The following is a 23,253-nucleotide window of genomic DNA, read 5'->3' on the forward strand; positions in this document are numbered from 1 at the left end:
ACAACATGGATAATAATCATAAGACTTAAGGCTCATTTGGGACCTGAGGATTTCATACATACAGTGTGTGACAACACGGCTCAGTGTGCCTTTGTTACACACTTACCATGGATAAGGGAGGAAGGTAAGACATCAATTAATCAACACAAGCCTGCTGTTTATACTGAAAGCCATATTGGGGGCGTACACGCTGCATTTCTCACAATGATACAACAGGTGGAACTGAACCTTGTTGGCTCAATACCTTTGGTTACAGTCAGTTTCATGGCAACTTTGAGGTTTTGATGTAATGTGGCGTAACATAAAAGCATGAATAAAATTTAGGCAAAGTTACAAAGGTCCCAAATTCTTGTCTGTCATAAAGCAATGAGGCTTAGCTCCCTGTTTCGGGCAGGGATTAGTAAGAGTTTTCCTTCTTGCAGGAAATATCCCAAAGACAGTCCAAAGAGAGGAAGAAAATTACTTCATTTCATGTTTTCAACCAAGCTTCAAATTAGCGTCACTCACATAAATATGAGCTATGTAAGGGCTTTAGGTCTCCTCCATCCCCAGTTATGATAAAATCCCATCATCCAAGACAGAAAAGTCCAGAGGTACATACATCCGTTAAACAGAACCTGCACAGTCCGACAGAGAAAACATGTACACATCCTATTGTGCATCAAACACCACTGGGCCTCCAAGGTTAAACCATTTGAGAATATCCAGTGTTTGGAAGAGAGCAAAGAAAGAAACGTCTTCAAAGAGACTATCGAGTCATGTGTCCTTTCAGTTCCATAAAAGCAACTTCTGAAAGAGCCAGTTCCTTTCAGTAACTCCTTTAGAAAGATGGAGGAAAATAATCTTCCTCACAAAGAGATCTTTTTAGAAAGAAGAGGAAAGACACAGTAGGGCAGGGAAGGGAGCAGGTGGAAAAGTGGCTGTCAGCCTCTTGATGTCTTTGACCTGCTGTTTCTCCGCGTAATAAGCAGCCGTAGCGCCTGGTTCCTGCAGATGTTTGTCATAGTACAGTCCTGGCTGTGAGGATTAATGCTGCAAGGTTGACCAAGGGAAACGCCAAAGACTGGGGGGCTGCTCCGACAGCTAAGGAGCCTGAAATACATAAGCAAATCAAAATTAAATAGGTGTTTGGTCTTGTAGCCTTAGTGTCTGGTGTGGTCTAGAAATGAATAAAATCCCATAAAACTTCTCTGTAAACACGACTTAAGTATGAACTCTTACTGTCTTTTATTACTGTGATAAGATGTCAGACAAAGTACTACAGCGCAGTGTGATTACACAGCTATATCAATAGATGGCACTGGTACGCTGTGCTCAATCGTGGGTCAATCTGACTTTCAAAGAGCAAGAGTGTGGACATATGGGATGGGCGCAGCCACAGACACCGTTTGATTTGAAGAAAAAAATCCACAACCAGCTTCTGGGGGTATTTTTTGCATGTCTGAGCCCATTTTTTTGGTTTGATGATATATATTTCTCAGTCTGTGGATAATAGACAGTATTTTACTGTTAAGACAACTGTGAACACAACATTCATACTAAGTCTCAAGAGAAAGGACTTATTTGAAGGCTCGCTATTTTGAACCGGCATTTAATGGGGAAAAAAAAAAACCTCATAGGAGAGTCAGAGATACCAATTTATCTACAGGCGGCAGCCTCCAAAGATCAAAATGCAACACAGCAAAGGAACATGTTGTGTTTAGAGTAGTACAGTATTCTTTTTACACTCACTCGCTGGTCTTTGATTATTAGCAACACTGTCTTTCTCTCGGACTTCAGAGAAAATGTCTTAGAAAGTACAAAACTATCTAGGCAGACATGAGAAGTTGAGGAAAAGTGGACACAAATAATTCCACATATGCTCTAAGCACCAGTGTATGGGTGCTTCCAGTTTGATTTTTTTGACTCGAAACTAACTCAACTGAATTCACTTGTTTTCGCAGTGATGTTTCACAAGCGGACATAGAAATCATTTTCATGTTTCATATCTCAGCACTGTCCCACCTGCTATCTTGGGGATGGTAATCTGGCGGCTGCTGCTGCCTTCCCCTCCCTCACTGAAGGGTTTAATCTGGATGACGTAGTCCTGGTTGACCGGCAGCGAAAGCTCCAAGGAGGTGGTGTTGGTCTCCACCACACTGGGACGGCTGTGTTTGTCCTGGCTGTACATCACCTGCGGGACGCACACAGGGAAAGATGATAACAGTGTAAGGCATGGCATGAAGTCACTCAGAATACGGTGCAGCACAGAAGTGATTTCAGAGTGTTCTGGTTGATGCATCGACAAGAAACTCTGAGTTCTACCTCTTGTTTCTTTCAGACAGCTCCATGAGTTGTAATGTGCCGCCTCTGAAGCTAACAAGGATTTATCTTACTGTAGATATCTGCGCATGACTGTGTTGGACCACCAGAGGAGACGGAGCGGAGATAAGGGAGAATGTAGAGACATATCAATCCTGATTTTTCAGCTGCAGCTTGACTCTGGATCTCACTGTGGATGCATCCGTCCATTACTATACAGTAAGCCCCACTTTCAGGAGACCTATATAATGTAGTGAGGCTAATGTGAAGCCGTTGCAGGTGACTTCCCAGTTTTAGTCAAACAACCTGAAATACAATCTCTAAAGTAATCATCGAAATATGTATTATGCATATAATGCTGCCATGACAAGTCAAATGTCACAATCTGGACGTATGTATTCACTACAATGACTTTGCCTTGAGCCACCATCAGGAAAGTTGTACATTTTTGTGTGTGGCTGAAATTATGTGGTTAAAAATAATAGGATGTGGGTTTTCAAGGGCTTGTTATTTTAAGGAATGTAGGCAAGTGGTGGAGGACTTCAAAATTTAATTAATTTCCACACCTTGAATCTATGAAATGTTGAAAACATGGTGTGCTGTAACAAATTAAATGCAGTTAACAGCACCGGGAGAGGTTTACATGCTTCCTTACTTATCAGCAAAATCTGTGTACTCATATGGAGTAAATGGACCATGTGATAGTCTGTCATTTTCTGTTACTTTACATCTATAAAACCATTAACTTGTCAAGGCTGCAGCAAGTGTCGTTAAAGTGCTCTAGTGGAGAAGTGGACAACTGTCTTTTTTACCTTATATCCCGTGACTTCTGACTCATTCTCCAGAGCGTGTACCTGGTCCCACCTCAGGATGACCTTGGAGTTGGAAGTGTTCCACATGATTTTGACCGGGGCTTGACTGGGCGCTGGAGGAGGACGAGGGGAGTAGGAGAAGGAGAGGAAGAGGAGGGAGAAAAACAACAAGCGCCCCAGTCAATAAACATTGAAGTCCAGAACCAACTCAGCATGAAGGAGATTTCTCATTATCAGTTCATCATCCCACTGTTAGTGGTGAGCAGTGACTCGAACAGTTTTATGTTTGGCTGTGGGGAGGGCGACATGCGAGTGTGTAACAGATGTATTATAATTGTGATCATTTATATTAGCCTATATGAATATGAGACGCTTCACATCTTACTGGGTGACACGTTAGGAGGAGGAGTTAACCAATGTTTATAGGAAATCTCGCAGCAGGAAACATCCCATCATTTTACAGCTATGCCTGCATGTCAGATCATCCAGTGTGACCATAAATTAAACTTCATTTACATCAAAGACATGTCTATCAAATGAAAGGAGGGCTTTTATAATCCCCCCTCACTTTGGTAAGATGCTAGGAACCTACAGTAAGCAATGTGCCCCAATGTAAACATGGCTGTAAACATAGCAGTTAAAAAAAAATGGATTTGCAAATACGTTATGAATGTTTTAGAATTTTGATGAGAAACACTGAATGTAAAAATAACAGATTTTTATTTTTAAAGATGATTCTTTTGGCGTTTTTTGCCTTTATTTTGACAGCAACAGGAAATGTGTGGTAAGAGAGATAGAGATATGACATACAGCAAAAGGTCCCCCGGCCAGGAGTTGGGAAGACAAGTATTCACTACACCCACATCTACATTATGACTTATTGAATATACTGCAGCTCCATCTAATCTCTCCATACCGCTGTGAGATGAGGAGTGAGTGCATGGAGTCACCGGAATTTGTATATCATATCGCTCAAAGGTGTGATATGATAACTGTTCTGTACATTCGCTGTACGGCGCTCTTGTGTAGCGAATATTCCCAACGTTCACTCTAATTGGTGAAGTGAAATATATACCAAAGGGACCGGGCACTAAAACAAAGGACGATGTGAAAAAAGACACAGTCAGTCCTCACAATATGTTGAGAGCCCTTACGTGGTTTCTTGGTTGTGACATTGACTATGCTGCTCTGCGGACCCACTCCAGCGCTGTTATAAGCCCGCAGGGACATGTAATAGGTACTTCTGCCCTCCAGGTCCCTGATAAGTACTGAAGTTTTATTCCCCACTGTCCTGATCACACTGGCTGTGTCCTGCTTCTGCCTCTCACCCCAGTACTGCAACTAAAAACACACAACAAATACAAGCATTATACACAATCAGCTACATCCATCTGCAATTGTACAATTGTGAATCCATCTCATATACTTTAGTTTACTTTGTGAATGAATATTTGAAAGTTCAGTGCATTGTTATCTAATGAAATAGCCAGTAGCTTTTGGCACTGTTCACTATATTTGTAAAATTCCTATTGTGTGGGCATGTGTTGGTTTGACCTCGTAGCCCAGGATGCGTCTGCGGTTGTTGCTCCAAGCCAGTGGCTTCCAGGTGACCTCTACCTCGGACGCCGATACACTCTTCGCCCTCAGCCTCCCTGGAGCTCTGCTGGGCTCTGAAAGGCACACAGGATAGTCCGCATGAGGAGGGAGACATGGATTCACTACACCCACATCCACAGCATGACTTATTGAATATACAGTAGCCCCATCCAACCCATCCCTACCACTGGGCAAGAAGGAGTGAGTGCTCCAAAGTGAAGTGCAGGAAAATAAATATTTTCTACCAGAATTCGCATCACTCAAAAATATGATATGAAAACTTAACTTGGTCTTGCAAAGACCATGATCCCCAGCAGGTTCATTACAAAAATGTAAAAAATTAGGAATGCCTGTTGTTTATTATATAAATATTGATAATATATTAATAACAAAAGCTCCTTTAATTACTTTGCCAGAAACTGAAGATATTCCTGTACGTGCACGTATTTACAAGATATTACAGAATAGGATGAGCATGTTTGGAGAATAATCAGGTTTTGTGGCTCTTTTGTTACAATAACTTGGGCATAAAAAATAATTACCCCTCAGCTTTTGTGGCCAGGTTTTTTTTCATTATTCTATTGTTTGTGTAAGTGACAAAGCAAAACCTGCTACTACCACCACTGCCTGCAAGAAGCTATGAGGCATTCGTTTATCCGCTGAACACAACATTAGAGTTTCCTCATCAGACCGCGGGGGTGCGGTTTGATCAGATTAGACTGACAGCGCTGTCTCAACAGCAGCAAACGACCCAGCGACTGTCCCCAAATTTCATTTCAAATATTGGTGGATCCCATTTGGTGCATGAGAGTATCACCTTTTTTCCACGAGAGCCCTGCCGACTTCAAACCAGTGAGAAGTGCTCAGGAAAACACACAGTGTGAAATAACACAACTGTTCTAACTTTGACAGAAAAGGCTCATGGAGGACCACATCCATCATAGGGAGAAAGATTATTATGAAAATATGTTTTCACAGTCTTTCACTTTGTCTGAAAACAGGATTTTGGACTCAAACCATGCTAAAAAGAACATTTTCCAGTGAAAGTTGACAAAGTGTTAACTAGAGCGTTGTGGCTCCATTTGTTGTTTATGCAGTGGGTGTTTAACATGACAAATATCTAAACTGGAATCAAAATGAAAACAAATAAATATAAGATTGAAACTATTCTGATCTGTTGGTGCAGCATGTGTGTAATCACTGGCACTGTTAGCGTTGTAGATTCCCAGAGTTCAGTTAACACATGCTTTCCTGTATGTTTGTATTGATACCCACCTTCCTCTGCAGAGTAAATGGTGGTCACTGGACTAAAAGGGCCTTCTCCCTTGTTGTTGTAAACCCCGACTTTGACTTGGTAAGGGGAGAACGGAGGGATGCTCTCATTCTTGAAGACATATCTAGAGGCGTCCGGGGACGTGACAGCAGCCTGCATCCAGCCCGGTGCCCCAAGTGGGCGGAAAGCCACCACGTAGCCAAAGCCTGGACCGCTCTGCAGCTCTTCAGGAACAGGCTAAGGAGGTATGAGATGACTCAGAGGAATGACTCAAGATGACTGATCTTAAAGATATTAATACCTAAAAGAAATGTAGCTATGCATGGATTCAGACACTTAGAGGAATAATGCTGAGAGTAGTGCTGTACTTGCAAGCCTTGCATATACTCAAGTGTTTTAATACTGAGGAGAAATAAAGCAGAACTATCACAAATGAACTGGAGAGTTATTCTTTACCCATCATGTTTGGTCCTTCAGAAATGAACTAATGAAGTGAAGGTTTAAGATTTTAATTAAAGGTTTCAGATTTTAATTAAAATCTGTTTCAATTATGTATTTGGACATTGCACATGAACAAAAAAAAAAAATCTACTCATTCAAACAAAGCATTAATATATGTAAGTACAAGTTTACCTCCCATGTGATGACCAGCTCTGAACGTCCACCGCCGCCGCCGTTCACCCTGGCCGGAGTCACTCTGCAAACTAAGAGATCAAACACAGTGTTAGAAGTACCACTTTTATATGTTCAAGTGCCTATGATTCAAAATGAAATCATGGAGTCTTCTTTACGATTACATGGAGAGAGTTGTTGGAATTGACCACGTTTGACATTTTCAAGACTCAGACCTTTCTTAAATTCATACTTTAAAGAGTACTCCATCGATTTAGCATCGCAGTGGATAGAACCACTTCAAATCCAGACACCTTATGGGCCCATAAAGAACTGGCCAGGGGCCTCTTATCGGTTTGTCATTTCAAGACATGTACTTGTATGTGTGTGTACATACACCCCCCCCCAAAAAAAAACAATATGTACTGGCTGTAGGGTTGTAGGGTGTAAATATGTACTCCTACATATTTACACATTTGTAAAACTTTCTAAGCCTCTTTTTAATCCCTTTCTTTGACAAAATGTGATGCATGTCGGTTCTGAACCAAACATACTGTATATATAACATATGCATTTTCTAAGCGCTGCCTTAAAGAGAACTTGTTTTCTACACACACACAAACACGCGCAGGTGAAACTGTCTGACTGAAGCTGCCTTGAGGAAGCAGAAAATTCTCTGAAATACACAGGTACAATAATGTTCTTTGAAGGGATACAATTGCTGTCCTGAAGTCAGATCATTCTACATATAATGAGCATAATTTACAAACTATTTGTTTTACTGTTGGCAGCAGAGGAAATGTAAGGAGCTTCTTATACATACGCATTTCTTTGGTGCGGGTCTTTTTAGACGGTTTGCTGGGCTCTCCCGTTCCTATACTGTTGGTTGCCAGGACTCTGAACTCGTACTCCACCCAGGGACTCAAGTCAATGACAGTGGCTGACAGCTGCTTTCCCCCGAGCAGCTCAGGAACTGAGAGACATCACAGAAATAACCTTTCATCAAAGCCCTGCGAGGTCTGCCGCTGAAAGTTAGCCATTCTGGTGATGTGTTATTTACTGTCATTTCATGTGTTTGAAAAGGAAACCAGCCACGCAACCCTCACTCTTTTATACCAGCTCAATAAACTTCACATTCACACAACCTACACGCAGACTGTTAGATGATAACAGCCTACCAGCGGTTACAGCTTGCCACCCGAGAGAAAAAGGCGTTCTGGCCTGGATTGTGTAGCTGAGGATGGGGCTGTGGTTGTCCATCCCGGGTCCCCAGGACAGAGAGGCAGTGGTCTCTGTCATCTCAGTCACCAGACAGTCCACAGGGGGCCCTGGGGGACCTGGAAGGATAATTAGTCATAGTTCACTCACACAGGATGATACATACTGCAGAGATTAATGAAGACATGAGGCAGAAGAGAGGAGATACAGAGTGGGTGGACCATGTTTAGAGGTGATGTATCATTCTGATTAAAAAGAAAGAGAAATTAGAAAGCGAGTGCAATACTGAACCTACAACCTCTCCCCATGTTACATTGGTGGCATAAAGTGCATGTCATAGTTGTATAATCTAGCAAATACTAAAAGATCACAACATGCCCTACAGCAGTATTTTCAAGGGGTCATGTGATAATTAACCGGATAAGAAAGAAGAGAGCGTACAATTTTTTGTTGCAAAAAAAAAAAAAATTTTTTCCCTGATCTTTTTTTGAGAATGACTAGATAGTTTAACCTCCTCTAAAGATTGAAAGGAAACAATCACAGCGAGAAAATCACTCCCAGGTAAAACTATTCACAACTCATGAACATCTAACACCTGTGATGAAGAGACATAAGTAGATGCTGGTAGATATTGGATACTGTCATACAAGGGGGTTCATGTGGGAGGACAAAGCTGGGATCTTACTGTGTGTCTACATCACAGTGCTCGGCAATCCCACAAACTGCGCCTCCAACATAGGAATTGTATGGATATGGCGTTCATTGTCGGGCTATATCACACTTTAATTACATACCAGACAGTGAATTTGTTCACATTCTTCTATTCGCATTGTGATATCCAGTAGAGTGGTAATGGGAAGGTTTGCTTTTTTCGCTACATAAAAGGAGACTATTGCCATGAAGCCAGCTATTGTAGTTGTGTTCACATTCTTTCATTCACTGTGAAAGAGAGTGGCATTGGTGGCTAGCAGAGGGTTTGTGGCAGAAATTGCTAAATGTGTACAACTACAAAAGATGAAATATAGAAGATAATTGAGACTTTGTCTGGTATCTCCACAGCGGCTATGGCTCTGATATGTCTTTAAATTTCTAAGGAGGTGCATGTCAGCTATGGCTATAGATGGAAATGTGTGCACACGCCATCACTACTCCTAACGCAGGACAACATCTTTACCTCTGACCACCACATCGGTGGCAATAGACACACTGTCCACCTTTGTCTGAACGGCACAGGTATATTTCCCAGCATGCCTTAGTTGAATGTTCCGGATCATGATGTCACCAGCTGAGCGCTGTCGAAACAACAAAAACATTTTAAAGTTTCCAAATGAATTAAAAGGGCCACAAAGCAAGTGCAATGTCACAATGATTTTTTTTGCCATTCAGTTTATTACATTATGGAGGAGAAAGGTAACACAGTCCAGGGACGCACCAAAGGACTGTGTGAAAGTTTTTTTTGATCATTTATGAGGATGGTTCATTGTGAGGAATTAAAAAGCTTCTTTCAGCTCTATCCCCTTTATTCACTCTGATTCCATTTACTCTGCAGACAGCCATTCAATGCCAAATGTATTAGTAGCTTTGAACTATAAAGTTAGAGCTTATGTTAAGTTGATGTCTTATCTTTGAAAGTAAGGGACTGTGAAACAGGATGAGACTGGATAATTACTTTGATGTATAATCAGGGACATTTTAGAGATAAAAATTCAGTTGCTGCAAGTCATTCACTCTTTGAAACTCCCTGCCATCATTAAAATAATATAACTGCGGATGGAATGTGTCACATCTCACTCTGGCAAATTTTATATACAGCAAGAAAAGAGAACCTCTAAGCTTGCTTATTAAATCAAGTGGAGTAGTAAGAAGTGCTAAAAAATAGAGTAATTTTATGTCGTGTGGTTATTAGACATAGAGTAATGGAATAAAAGGTAAATGGCACATGGCAGCGCAACTGCTATGGTTGTAAGGCTGACGTGTTATGACTTATGGGGTGTTAGGTTACATGACAAAAACTCACCCAACAACAAACAGCAATATCAGATAATTACAAAGATCTACAGTAATGTTCAGGTTTTTCAACTCACTAAAACAGCTGACTGTGTTTCACTGGGGTTTGCCAATGCAGCGTTCAATAACCTTTTCATCTCAGTTCTAAGTAAGTAATAAGCTTTCAGATAAACATTTTTACAGACAGACACCATTTGTCCCATCATTTTATACATCTTTATAACAATCACAGGAGGCATACAGTTCTCATACTGTTCAACATTTGCAGTATGCAATATGTTTTCTAGCAGCAGACTACCAGCGGCAGGGTTTTTAATCTTTTCCACCCTGTGTCATCATTTCAATGGTAGGTTTGAACATATATATATATATATGTATGTATGTATGTATGTATGTATGTATGTATGTATGTATGTATGTATGTGTGTGTGTGTGTGTGTGTGTGTATATATATATATATATACATATATACATACACACACACACACACACACACATATATATATATATATATACACACACACACACACACACACATATATACATATACATATATAACATTACAACCATATGATGTTGCAAATGTAACACTTCAGCATACACTCTCTAGTAGCAGATATCAGAGCATTTAGTAAATATTACTGAGGGTGTGAAGAGTAAAATCCAACACTAAAATTCAAACATTTAGGGGAGCAGTACTTACAATAGCTACATGCATGATGCCTACATCTAAAGATTTATTCTCCTTGAGCTCTCTCTCAGCCTACACCATCAATAGTGAAAACCACGTCACAGACTGCACTCAACAACAAAAAAAAAACAAACTGTAAAATGTTGTTTTGCTCACAGAGAACTCTTTCGTAATGTGGCTGTCCACCATCAATATGTCAATAATAGCTACCACAACATGTCAGTGGGGGATCAGTGCGGAGGATTCAAGCGTTTAAATGAACCACAGGCTAAAGGCAATTATAAAGTTCTTGTTGGTGTTAATGATCATGCCAAATGCAAAAAAAACAACAAGAGGTGATAAAGAAGCCAAGAAGTCAACACCTCATAATTGCTTTTCCTAATTAAAATAGAAAAAATATTTGGTGTTAGATGATCAAATGTAATGCATGGCTGAGCATTGCATAATGAATTCCATGGTTGTTGCTTTTGTCAATGGAGGAGGTGTTATTAACAAGCAGAACAGGCAAACATAGAGCCCTCTTATTCAGTCACAAAACAGGAAAAAATAATCTGTTTGATTCATTATGAATTCCAGCGTTCCAATACTTTGCTCCTTTAAAGACGAAGCTGAAACCAAGCTGTAGAAAAATGGAGATGTAAACGTGTTAATGATCATTGTAATGTTCAAATAGCTCAATTCCTTATGAGTCACTTTGAACTACTGCATATGTGTTAAATTCCATCTATAAAAAAAGTATATAGAGAGTGTCTATTCACACTTTGCTTTAAGCCTTTAAGCCTAGTCTTCAGATGCTGAAGTCAAGTGGAAACGTGCAATTTGTCATGAAGACATATACGTTTTTTATCTAAGGGAATGCTACTTGGCCCCCACAACAATATTTTCTATAATTCCGTCATAATGAAGAGTTCAATGGCAATTTAAATGTATGTAATGTGAGGTAGATAATCATGTGCAACTTCTAGGCCAGAACATCAGTCTTTCCCTCATCCTTACCCTGAAGACAGTGTTGCATAAGACTTGCACTTACCCCACCAACTTTTTCAAAATACGCCCAGTGGCTTCCAAAGTGGATGAGCTGCTCGTTGAAGAACCAGGTGAACTTGAGCTCCAGCGTGGGGTCATGAGATACCTGGCAGGGCAGCACGATGCTCTCACCCACGGTCACGTCCAGATGACCTGCTGGGCTGGTGATCACAGTTGGCTCTGTAAACATGGAGCACTATATTAGCAGAGAGTGGATTTCCTCTGTCAGAGCAGATATAGCTTTTCCAGACTGTCTGCAGTATGTGTAGTTATACTCTTCTTCCAGCTAGCTTTTCTTTTTTATTTCTTTATGTTCCCTGAACATTGAGAAATAATTGCAAAAACATGTCACACTCCAAAACAAATCCTTTCCTCTGTCAAATTCTATCCCAGATGTTAACCAAACAAGATAAATTACTTTTGTGTCAGCCAGGGAGCTTATATTGCATCTCTTTCTTTGAGTTTCATAAATCAGTATGGTCTTATATATCACTAAACAATGACAAAAAAGGAAGTAAAACAAACAAATGGGAGGAAAAACTCAACCATTACGGCAGGTCAGACGCGAGTCTGTAATTTGGCTGTTTGTGCCGAGACAAAAAGCCATCCTATTTCATCCTCAGCGTGGTGCGCATCAACATAATCTTCGGTCCGTCTCGGCTGGGTGTCTCATTCAACAGCAGCGCAGTGCAGAGAATATAGCACAGGCTGAGATGGCCATTAACCAGTCCACTGTGAATTATGCATGCATGTCATAACCATCTACTGGACAGACAAGCCAATGCAGCATGTCAGGGGGAGTAAAGGTCTATATTCAGCTCTGTCAAAACAAGCCAGCTTGTTTATCTCACAGACCCTAAGGAGAACCGACCTGGTCATGGCGATGCATTCCAGGTGAGTCTTAGGAAAGTTTAACGTAAGATGCAAAATGAGGGGGGTAAAACTTTCTGTTTCCGATTGCAAAGCCGTCACGCTCATTTCCTGTTATGACTGGAAGGAAAATCACAAATTGGCTCCCTCGTTCCCTGCAGTGTGCTCCGTGCATGGCACTTCTCATTCAGTAAACCTATAGAGTGATAGTATATTTCGCATACGACCATATGGTTTTTTTATTGTTAAGATTTATGCTGGTTTTTAATGTTGCCATTTAAATTAGCATAAGAATTGCTGGGATGTGTTGTTTTGCTCAAATATCTGCATTCTGAGGCAGTTTAAGTTAAATAGCAAACCCGAGGTTCAGGGAAGTCAAAATAACAGGTCTTGGATGAAGTGGTAGCTGACGTCAACTTCAGGTGGAATCTTAGGAATGATTTGAGGGTGAAATTCAATTAACTCCAATTAACTAGACAGTAGGATAGAAAGCAAACCGTGTTGAGAACCCTGAAAACGAGCACAGTCAAGGTTTAATATTCACAAGTTCTTGCCTTAAATTGTATTTAGGTATGAAACAATTAGTTAATGAAGTTTTTTTTATTTGATTAACCATTTACTTACATAAAAAATGTCAAATACTTACTGTTTCCTGTTTAAAAATATGAGGACTTCCTTCCTTTTCTTTGTTTGAAATCATTATAAATCAAATATATTTGGGTTTTGAAGTTTGCAGACATTACCTTAGGCTCTGGGGAGTTCTGATGGCATTTTATACACCTAACATTAACCAATTAATTGAAAAGATAATCTTCAAAGTAATCAATAATGGAAATTATCATTGTTGCCCTAAATAACATAATTGCATTTATTCGTTGTCAACAATGTTTCTTTTTAGCATTTCATCAGTAATAAACTGACCTGCAGAAGTAGTAGCTGGTAACATAATGGTGACTAGATTAAACTCACAATGCAAAATCATTTAAGAAAATCTAAATTGTTAAACCTTGTTCTGCAGTTCTGTGCTTGTGTAGGTCCTTGAATTTATACTTGAGTACACCATTTGAGCAAATATATAATTTACATTTCAGCTCTAACCAACATTATAAATACTCACACATGCGTGTATACAGTACACTGTGTAACAGCTCCATTCGTACATGCAAAGAGGCTGTGGGGGAAAAAAATGGGCTTCTATGCAAGCCAATTTGCAATTCAAAATTCTTGTGAAGAGGAATCACCAAAAGGCATTTTAATAGAGCACTGTTGTTGACTCCGCTCTTTAGAAAGACCTAGAAAATTCACTGCACTGCAGAAGTGTGTGATTTGAATGGATTGAAATCTTAAACAAACCGAGCATGGCTATGAGCCATCGTGCAAAAAAAGTATGAATTAAACATTGAGGCACATGAATGCAATGAGGCTCATGTCCCGCTTCCTCCAGCCACTGCCAATAAACTAATTGGACGGTATTTCTGCCAGGTAAGACGAGGGTAGTCTTTAATAGCGGCTCGGCTTCACTGTTTGTTCATCAGGTGTGCACTGAGGGTCACTGTTGGTTAATTTCAAATGCAGCTCGGGTCGGCTGTGTCTCACAGCTCTTGTGTAGACTGCCAGATCATTTGTTTTGTGTTCCTCAAAAATACTGACAACCATAAATGATGTGTTAGTTTATCACAGGGGCTGGATAACAAAACCTGCAAGATGCCTGAGGTTCAAATAGATTTCATGAAAGATTTGAACAAATACCTACAATCCCATTCCTAAAATACATGACAGAAAGCAAACAAACTATACATGTTTTGAATATTACATGCTTGGTGTTGATGCAATTGAACTTTTTTTCATTCTGGCTGTATTATTTGCTGTATGTAGATCTAGCATAGGAGCGGTTCTTGCCCGGGAAACAGCTAATGGAATAAAATAAACAAAAGAAAAGCAATACCCAGCCAGAGCAGTGTTTGAAGCCAAGTCGAGAGAATAATATCTTACCTTTAACCAAAAGGCTGCCAGCACTGCTCGCTACTCCAAACTGGTTTCTGGCTACACACGTGTAGAGTCCAGCATCCATTTTACTCACATTGGAAATCCGAAGGCTTCCATTATCCAACACAGTAACTCTGTAGGTGAAAAGAGTTTATGCATTGAGTACAAACAATACAGCTCTTCTTGTGGAACTTGCGTGGCAGGCATTTTGTACATATATTCAAAGTGCATAAAAATCTATTCTAATTGAGCAAGTCCAGTGTCCTAAAGCATTTCAACTTTAGCCTGGAGTTTATCTCAGCAAATTTTAATTGGCTCCCTGTGCTTTAGCGTGACACAAGGAGAAGATCAGTGTGAAGACTTACAGTTTGATTTCTCAGCACTGAGTTGATAAGACAGTGCAAGATCACTTAATGGGTTCAAAGGGATAAAAAGGAGGATTCTAAATAACTGAATGTTATAGACTAATTTACTCACACTGTATAAGCTTATCATAAGTTATGTTGCTTGCTGAAAATTGCTTCAGCAGACATGAATACACTGAAATTTAATAGGAACATGATTTCCCAAAATATTTGGCTGTTGCCTAAGAAATTCACATATGCTGTACTATGTGCACCTAAAATAGTTAATTCAGCACCCGTGCATAACGGTGCTACATGATGTTTAAGGCACCTCAGCCTAAATACACAGTTAAGGAGTAAGGCAATACGGCATGATGCCAAAAGACTGTGCCCAAAACATCATTAACAGATCTAAAGCCCAAAAAATGTCAATTAAATGTGTAATTTTGGTCATTGGTATCACTTAGTTCATAGAATTGTTGAGCTCATACATAATAACATGAAATGACTACTAAGAGGTCTGAGGCTGTTAATTTCTAACCTGGACAAATTTGATAAATCAGAGTAAACAGTAAAAGTATACACAACAGCTACTGCTAAGATCCAGACGAGCCAGTTCTTGGATTTAATCCAACTGAGCCTTGTGTATACGGAGAAACCAATTTGACCTGAGTGGCTGCGTGGTAACAAAAGGAAGTTAAACCTCTATGACAGATTGCACCAGTGAGTCCAAATTACTGAGATTCTCATTTCATCTGCTGGTGTCATCAGTCAAGCCTGACAGACTCTGGCAGAGAGAGTACTGCTGCTACATCAGCATTCAACAAGGTGCTTGAGTGACGTAAAGCCAAATATAACAGACAAGTCAGCAACAAAGCACTGCTTCAATAGAGTGCATATGGTTTCCATTGTATCTACTCATGTCGTAGAGTTGTCTTTTGTATTAGGACTTTCATGATTCTTCTAAAAACCTCTTTTTCATCTCACAGCAACAATCACATTAATCCAAGAGTTTTTTTTTTTCTCTTAATTCCTCATAATTAACTCAAACAATCACAAAATTATCATTTGTGCTTTTAGTAATAAAGCATAACTACAAATCATGAACTTCTTTTCCTGTTATTTTAAGTCCTGGCATAACACGAGGAGGCAAATATATACAGACTGAAAAATTAAACTTTAGAAGTGTTGATGCCCCCTTCAGCAGCGTTCAAAAGATTTATATGCAGAATGAGTCCTTGAAAACAGTGTCAGTGTCAACAAGGCCTTGAATACAGTGTGTACAGCAAACTTGAAAGGATGCATATGCGTAATGGCATTCATTTGCCCTCATCTAAGTGCATTCTGAGCGGAGTCAAGGATAGAGGATAAAAGATGAAAAACATTTAAGTGGGAAACTTGTTTGGTGAGATCCACACATGCCTGGGACAACCAAACACTTGATATAAGTGAAATTAATGACAGGGTCACAGGTGATTGAGGCCCACAAAACAAAAATAAATGGGTTGATTCATTCTATTTATCTGTGATGCCAAAAAAGCCTTCATTTACTTTAGTGAAAAACTGGCCACATGCTGCAAAGAATGCTCCAAGTAAAAAGCAAACTTGATTTATTCATGCGTTGATAAAGTAACAGAGCCATCATTTCAAACCCGTTTGTTTCATCAAAATGATAGATATTAATGTGTATTAGCATGTTAAACTGTATCACTTAATTATTTATCCTTCATACCTGCTGTTCATGTTTGACACTTGTCTTTCCTCTTATTAGAGCAGTGCAGCTAGTTTAGAAAACACATTTTCCTTGATCTCTCTCCTAAGATCTCAGTAATTACTGGAGGTGATCTATCACATCCTTTAAGACAGTGTGACTCAAGTTTTTGCTTACTTCCTGCATTCTCCTCCTTCTGTTTCTGTGTCCCAGTGCTTCTGTCATGTTTTGAGGACACAGAAGTCACAGTTTTTCCCTCATCTTAAGTAAACAAGCTGAAATAAATGCTGTTTAAATATGTCAGTCCTAGTAAAGAAGCGTCAGCAATAAGCTGTGTATAGTAAAGCTGTCTTTTCTCTGTTCATTTTACAAATTATGGCTGAGGTAGGTATCTTAAATTGGCTCGTCTGTCAACCTGAATTTGTTGTGAATTACAGAAGATGGGTCCTAACATCATTAAAGATAATGCTGTCTTTTTATCTGTATGTTAAAGACATTGTATTTTGGGAGAACAATGGATAAATCAGACAAGCATAAATTAGACATCCGCTCCCATCTTAAGTCTGTTCTTGTGCTGTTGATCGAAATTGGCAAATTGTCAAAACTGAAAGGCTAATATCTTTATTTTTAAACCCGGGCCCTATTTTTACATATTTTGGGTTCAAAATGACAGGTATGTATAAAACGTTTTAGAATTGGTCAAGTGAATCCCCTCAATAAGCCACAAACGGGCTGTGAACGGGCTACAATGTAATCCTTTGTGGCAGCTCAAAGTATGTCCACTACAAGTGCTTGCTTTTGCCATTGACGGGCTCAGATTGAAGTTTCAACATTACAGGAAGGATGCCTACAGAGTCAGACCAATAAGGTTATTTTTGCTTAGCCAGAAACAGCTGTTAAAGCCACCAGACTTCATAGACAAAAACAGTAATTTTACGCAGGAGTTGCTGGTCAGTTGCTGTGTGTTATCTTGTGTTACACAAATGCTGTGTTGGATCCAAAACACGCCTTTGATTTGTGGAGAGTGACATTGCGGCAGCCCGTTTGCTGCACAGTGACGTGATCTACTGGACCAATTAAAAAACTTCATATCGATGAGACATTTTGAACCCAAAATATCTAAAAAATAGGGTAAAGTTATACTTAAATCATTTTTTTATCGTGCAAAACTTGTTGGCAGCTAAGAGTACGAGTTAAAGTGTTATTAGCATAACATTAAAGAAAAATCTACAATAAGTATAGAACTACAGCACATTGCAGCAGAGTGATGACAACATACAGGAGAAAAGGGTCAATTAAAGGTCAATCCCCCTCACTGATCATCACTTAATATATGTATATTTCTGGAGAATAAAAATAATAAAGGAGGCAGGACAGGTTAGCTGAAGCAGAGCCCATCCTTCAGCTGCCACACTGCAGTCAAGAATCTACCTTGCTGAGAAGTCCTTAAGCAACAGAGTCTCTACCAGCACTGATCTCCCTGAGGGGGGCAGGCATGAAGAAAAATTCCCAACAGGGATCAATAAAATATCACACTGTTAAAAATGAATTCCCTCGAGCTAAGAGGACAGACACTACTTGTTGAACTAATAATTAATTTGGCCCGGTGTTATCAATGTTATTAAAAACAAGCAATAACCATTAAGCCTCATGTACACAGATTAATATTTCAGTTATCAGACTTTCATCCTGCTGAGGCTTAATTGACAAGCGTGTGACAATCAGAAAAAGAGTAATTGGTCAAAGAAAGAAGCTATGATACTGGGTAAGCATTCAGTGGTTGTGAGAGAAATGTTCTACTGGCACCTCTGATGGATTCATCTCGCTGCAGCTTTACTTCCACCTCTCGTGCTACAGTAGAAAATATAACAATAGTTAATTTCAGTCTGAAAAAAAAAAATCATGCCAATTTGATCAAACTATATTCCACTAATTTCTAATACTTCCTTTTAACCATGGTTATAGAACAACTTCCTGCCCACACAATCCTTAGAAATTAATCGTCCCATTGATAAATGCCTTGCCCTGCAAATCCTCACTAGAAGCCCCAGTCTTATTTTCTAAATGGCACAACAGCATAATGGAGTTTAGCTGGTGAAGAACCTGACCGCTCCTTTCTAAAATATCTTTTGAAGGCAGCCTAGACTTCCCAAAATGATCAAAAATGACCTGTATCGCCTTAAAGGCTTGAAGAATTAAAATACATTAGCCTCTTCTGCAGTGCCCATTCCCCGTGGAGCTGGGGGTATATTCTCCTAACTGAACTGAGGGCTTCCTTTGTAATGGACTATAACAAAGAGTTATGGATATGAGATGTCACAGGGATAAGTCTTGCCATTAAACTGTGTAGTAGCCTTTGTCAGGCTTCCTCCTCACCAAAGCTACAAAGGGACAATGCAGGATAAAGATATAAGGAACATTAGCTGTCTGAAATGCTTTCACTTAGTTCACTTTTCTCTCAAAAGGTTGCTTTGGAGCAATTAACGTATTGGGGAAATTTGTGGGCGACATAAAACTAGTAAACAGGCACTTTACCTCAACCTTACTGGCTGGTGTTAAAGTGAGCTACTGTCTCTAATCTAAAAGCCTCTCTGCCTCTCCACGGAGTAACAAAAAAACTAAAGGGACCGTAAATGAAAAACATTATTTTAACCACTAAAAAAGGATAGCATAATTAACTCAATACATAACTAGGGACTTGCATTATCAAGCACTGCTTATTTAATTCAGTGGGAATGCACACTGGCAACACATCCACAGGGCTATTGCTGTTTTAGTAGCAGGGTTATGAATTGGTTCACATTACATGATAAAGCAATATACTGTATATATCGTTTAGCATAACAATCTTGAACACAGTGGTTCAATCTAAAGGCAATATTCCTAAGAGCTATTTCCTATATCCGTTTTACAATTGCTGGCAGTGGTCAGCAGTGAAATTAAATTAGTGTAAGCATTTTATCGTTAACCTCATAGCTCCCTGCGTAAGTGCACAGCAGCCCTGTTATAAAGCTATCTTGTTATACATGCCCAGGATATGAGCCGATATAGGTATCACCGCGGCTTGATTTCATTAACTAATCAGATCCTGCCTTGTTCTTAGTTGATTTGTTCTCCCCTGCTCCAGATCCTTGAAAACATTATCCCTGGAAGATTAGAAGGAATTATGGGTATTTTAGTTGAGCCAGTGGGATGGATTAGTGTTGTGCCACCACTGTAATAGCACTGGTAGCAGCCCCATTTTGATATGGAGGAAAGTAAATGCTAACAAGCCAGGAACAGGGGAATAGGTCTGAGAGAAATCCTGCAATAATGTCAAAGCCTAACATCTTGTATGCAGCTCACCTACTTCAGGACGAGGCAGTAACGTTAAATCTCAAATGGGAAATCTCGCCTTTATGGCCGCGATTGATATTGCACATTGCGGTATGGATGCATTTTCCTTTCAATACTTAAGAGGATGATAAATCTGCAAGCTGGGTCCAACATTCAGCATGCGTTTGCAACACATAATCTTGGTGCTGATTCTGCTGCTCACCCTCAAATAAAAACATCTCTCTTCCTGTAACCAAGATGTCTCAGCCTGGCATCAGTATTAACTATCAAACTGCACCTTTAGTTTCCCCAGCATACTCTCTGACAGGGGAAGGTGAGACATGACTGAATCTGCTGCGATCCTACTGTGGTGAGGACGGATATCCCAGTGGTTGGGTGTGGAAAAGGTGCTGAGCCAGTTGAACAATTAATCCCATATCAAATAAGAAATCTGGACCCCCACTCCTTCACCGCATGTGCCGGCAGGTGTGCTTTCCCTCCTGCTGGTGCATTTCAGCACAAAATAAAGATGTTATCAAACAGGAAGTGGAAATCTATCACTGAGTGATTTGTGTGGACCACACTGTGTTCACAATGAGAAATTATGAAAGCGCACCTGAAAGTTAATGGTTCTGTACAAAAAACAAACAAACAAGAGAAATATCAAAGTTTGTTTTGTGCCTTTCCTGACAGAATCACGATTAAATCTGCAATAGCACATCAGGGTGTTTTGGTTCCTCCCAATTTAATCTAATGAATGTTTCAAGCTTGTAACAACTGCAACAGTGCAAATATCATCAAATGGTGACATGTCAGAGGATTAAGACGTATAAGTACAGGTTTCCTGTGATTGCCTTTTTGTGCCGGTGACAGAGAACATAATGTCCAGCTCACTTCTAGCAATGGACATTGATATGAAGGCCATGCTGTATAAAACTGCCCTCTACCATATTTGCATATGTCCCTGATCGCTGCCATGTGAGAAGAAACAGAACAAAAGAACTGGTTTCTCTTGTCTGATTAACATTTGTTTTGCCTTTTTCTTCTCCTCACTAGCACATGCAGGTATTGCATCGATCTGTACTTAACCTGATTTCTAATAAAACAAGCCGTCCAGCTAGTTCCCCTGGTGTCACCACCACTATCACACGAGAATGCGAGTTGTTCAACGGCTAGCCATTGATCAGTCCTTTTGGGGATTTCACCTGCTTCTTCCATGTCTCGATGGTAGCCTGGATCATCATCTGCCTTGTGCTCTAACGACCCTCCAGGCCTTACATGCTGCTAATGAGCTGATGGATCAGTGCATCGATCCAAATGCCGCAGTCTACGAACGGCCAATTACCTCAAGTAAACAGTGCAGAAACCAGCCATGAGCACAGCCAGGAGAGCAAAGTACAATGGAGTTCAGGAAAGAAATGTAGATAGCGGGTAGAAAGTGGTGGAGTGCAGAACGTGTTATGCAATTCAAATTGTATTGTGTCACACTGTGGTTCTGTTCTTTGCAGTTTGTCACCATGAATATCAAGTAGGGAAAAATAAAATAACAAGTCGATGAAATACTATTCTGCAAGTAAATCCGACAAACTAAACAATGGTCCCATACACACTGCGCACACTGCTCCACACAAAGAAACATAGTACCTGTGGCTCTCCCTCAAGGCTTCCTTCCCTTTTCTCCAAGAAATCACACCCCGAGGAGACATCCTGGGCTTGCATTCGATCAGTACATCACCACCCTGTCGGGCCAGAGTTTGGCCCTTCAGCAAGTTCTGGGTGAAGTCTGGAGCGATTGCTGTTAGGAAGAGTGGAAAGAGAAGGATGTTAGTGTTGTGAAGGAGATGACAGAAGGAGACAAAACAGAGACAAGGTTTAATTTGCTGCCTGTGGAGACATAGGAGCAAAAGGAGTGGAGCTATTGAGGGAGCGAGAGTAAGAGCGGAGGTGCATCCTAAAAACATGTAGGTCACTCCTTCCATTAGGTAGGTCAGCTCTCTCATCCTTTTCTGTCTCCACACATATACTGTATGCATGTTTGCACACACACAGATCAGACTCGCACACACATGCAGGACAGCAGACACGGCGCATCATTTTTAAGAAGACATTTTATTCGAAAGAAGGTAGATTTTTCCTTAGGAAGGCATTATGCATTAAGAATTACGCTGTGAGGCTCCGAAGCAAAAATGAGAGAATGTAAAATGAGAGGGAGGCTTTGTTGCTGCTCCTTTAGGCCTTAATTACTAAGGCGCCGTCGTCTGGAGCTGTTTTGTATGCGCACCGACTCAGCAGAAAGCTTTTCAAAGTGAGCACGCAGCCTGGCGCCAGTGACATGGCTGAGCACCTGCCAACACATGCGGGTGCACGCGCACACACAACAGTACACCCAATGATACATGTGCATTTATACTCGCGTCGCACCTCACAATTATTTCTTGACATTAAGTGTGAAATGCCAGCGTTTCCTCTATCAGCACGACAGACATTTGTCATACTTTTCTTTTCACGACACACGGGTGGGATTTATGGGAACTCGTATCTTAAAGCCTGCGTTGGAGGAGTTCTAGCTTCTCTAAAAATCAGTTTTATGCTCATGTATATTAAATGAATGTAGCAATGTACCACAAAAATTTCAAACAGAGCAGTCTTTAGCAGGAACACACGAATCAAATAATAATCCTCTCATTTATTGTTTTTGAGTTATGTTTTTGCTACTGCATGAAATAAACACCATCATATCACGATGGTGAAAGGATGGAAATTAGAATAGTTTAACATCCATGACACAATTATAATAATACTACTAAAACTATACATCAAAGTAAATTATTGGATTAGATTAATTGATTAGTTGGACAAAAAATACTCAACCATTTTCATAATCATACTTCATTATATAATCTATTCATGTATCTGCTTAAATGATGGATTTTAGACTTTAGACTCTTCAAGGTATCACCTTAGGATCTGAATTATTGTGATGAGCCTTTTTCACAATTTTCTGACATCTTGTAGACAAAATTATTAATCAGTGAATGTGTAAAATAATTGCTAAATTGATCAATAAAGAAAGAAAGAAAGAAATTGATAAGTGCAGCCTTACCTGTAGTGTCTGTATACATCATGTTGTTTGTAATACTACATTCTACTGTTAAATTAGGATTTACTGTACAAATATTGTTGCAAGATTATAGTGTAATGAAGAAGCGCAGGATGCGACTACCGGATGAGTGACCTCTAATACAGAACAGGATATCATTGTGAGGAGGTGCTCACTTAGTAAATCTTTAAGTGGGTAAAATGTGGTTTCATATTACTTTGCGGTGTAAGTCTAAAGTTGTTTGTGATGTACAGGCTTTTCACTACTGCACTTACTGATCTGCTAGAGACCCACACTCCTGCAGTGCAGTCATTAAAACCTACTCATACTCCAAACACAAGCATCTGAAGCTGCTGTGTCAGAAAGTGAAGTGGGTTTGACAGAGACTTCT

At 39.9% G+C, this 23,253-nt stretch overlaps 1 protein-coding gene across 1 annotated transcript in view; it reads right to left on the reverse strand.

Annotated features, from left to right (window-relative positions):
* Positions 1 to 810: 810 nt before the first annotated feature.
* The window catches only part of cntn3a.1 (contactin 3a, tandem duplicate 1), a 63,155-nt gene continuing 40,712 nt past the window's right edge, over positions 811 to 23,253 (reverse strand). Inside the window, exons 10-22 of the mRNA XM_070838956.1 lie at positions 21,407 to 21,557; positions 14,399 to 14,526; positions 11,541 to 11,716; positions 8,987 to 9,104; positions 7,773 to 7,931; positions 7,418 to 7,567; positions 6,616 to 6,686; positions 5,985 to 6,219; positions 4,668 to 4,783; positions 4,268 to 4,454; positions 3,114 to 3,226; positions 2,005 to 2,173; positions 811 to 1,092 (exon numbers count right to left, since the gene is read on the reverse strand). Coding sequence (XP_070695057.1) covers positions 1,001 to 1,092; positions 2,005 to 2,173; positions 3,114 to 3,226; positions 4,268 to 4,454; positions 4,668 to 4,783; positions 5,985 to 6,219; positions 6,616 to 6,686; positions 7,418 to 7,567; positions 7,773 to 7,931; positions 8,987 to 9,104; positions 11,541 to 11,716; positions 14,399 to 14,526; positions 21,407 to 21,557 — 1,865 coding nt within the window. The 3' untranslated portion in view covers positions 811 to 1,000. The remainder of the gene's footprint in view (positions 1,093 to 2,004; positions 2,174 to 3,113; positions 3,227 to 4,267; positions 4,455 to 4,667; positions 4,784 to 5,984; positions 6,220 to 6,615; positions 6,687 to 7,417; positions 7,568 to 7,772; positions 7,932 to 8,986; positions 9,105 to 11,540; positions 11,717 to 14,398; positions 14,527 to 21,406; positions 21,558 to 23,253) is intronic.

Source organism: Pempheris klunzingeri, chromosome 11 (assembly GCF_042242105.1).
Source record: "Pempheris klunzingeri isolate RE-2024b chromosome 11, fPemKlu1.hap1, whole genome shotgun sequence".
Taxonomy (NCBI): Eukaryota; Metazoa; Chordata; class Actinopteri; order Acropomatiformes; family Pempheridae; genus Pempheris; species Pempheris klunzingeri.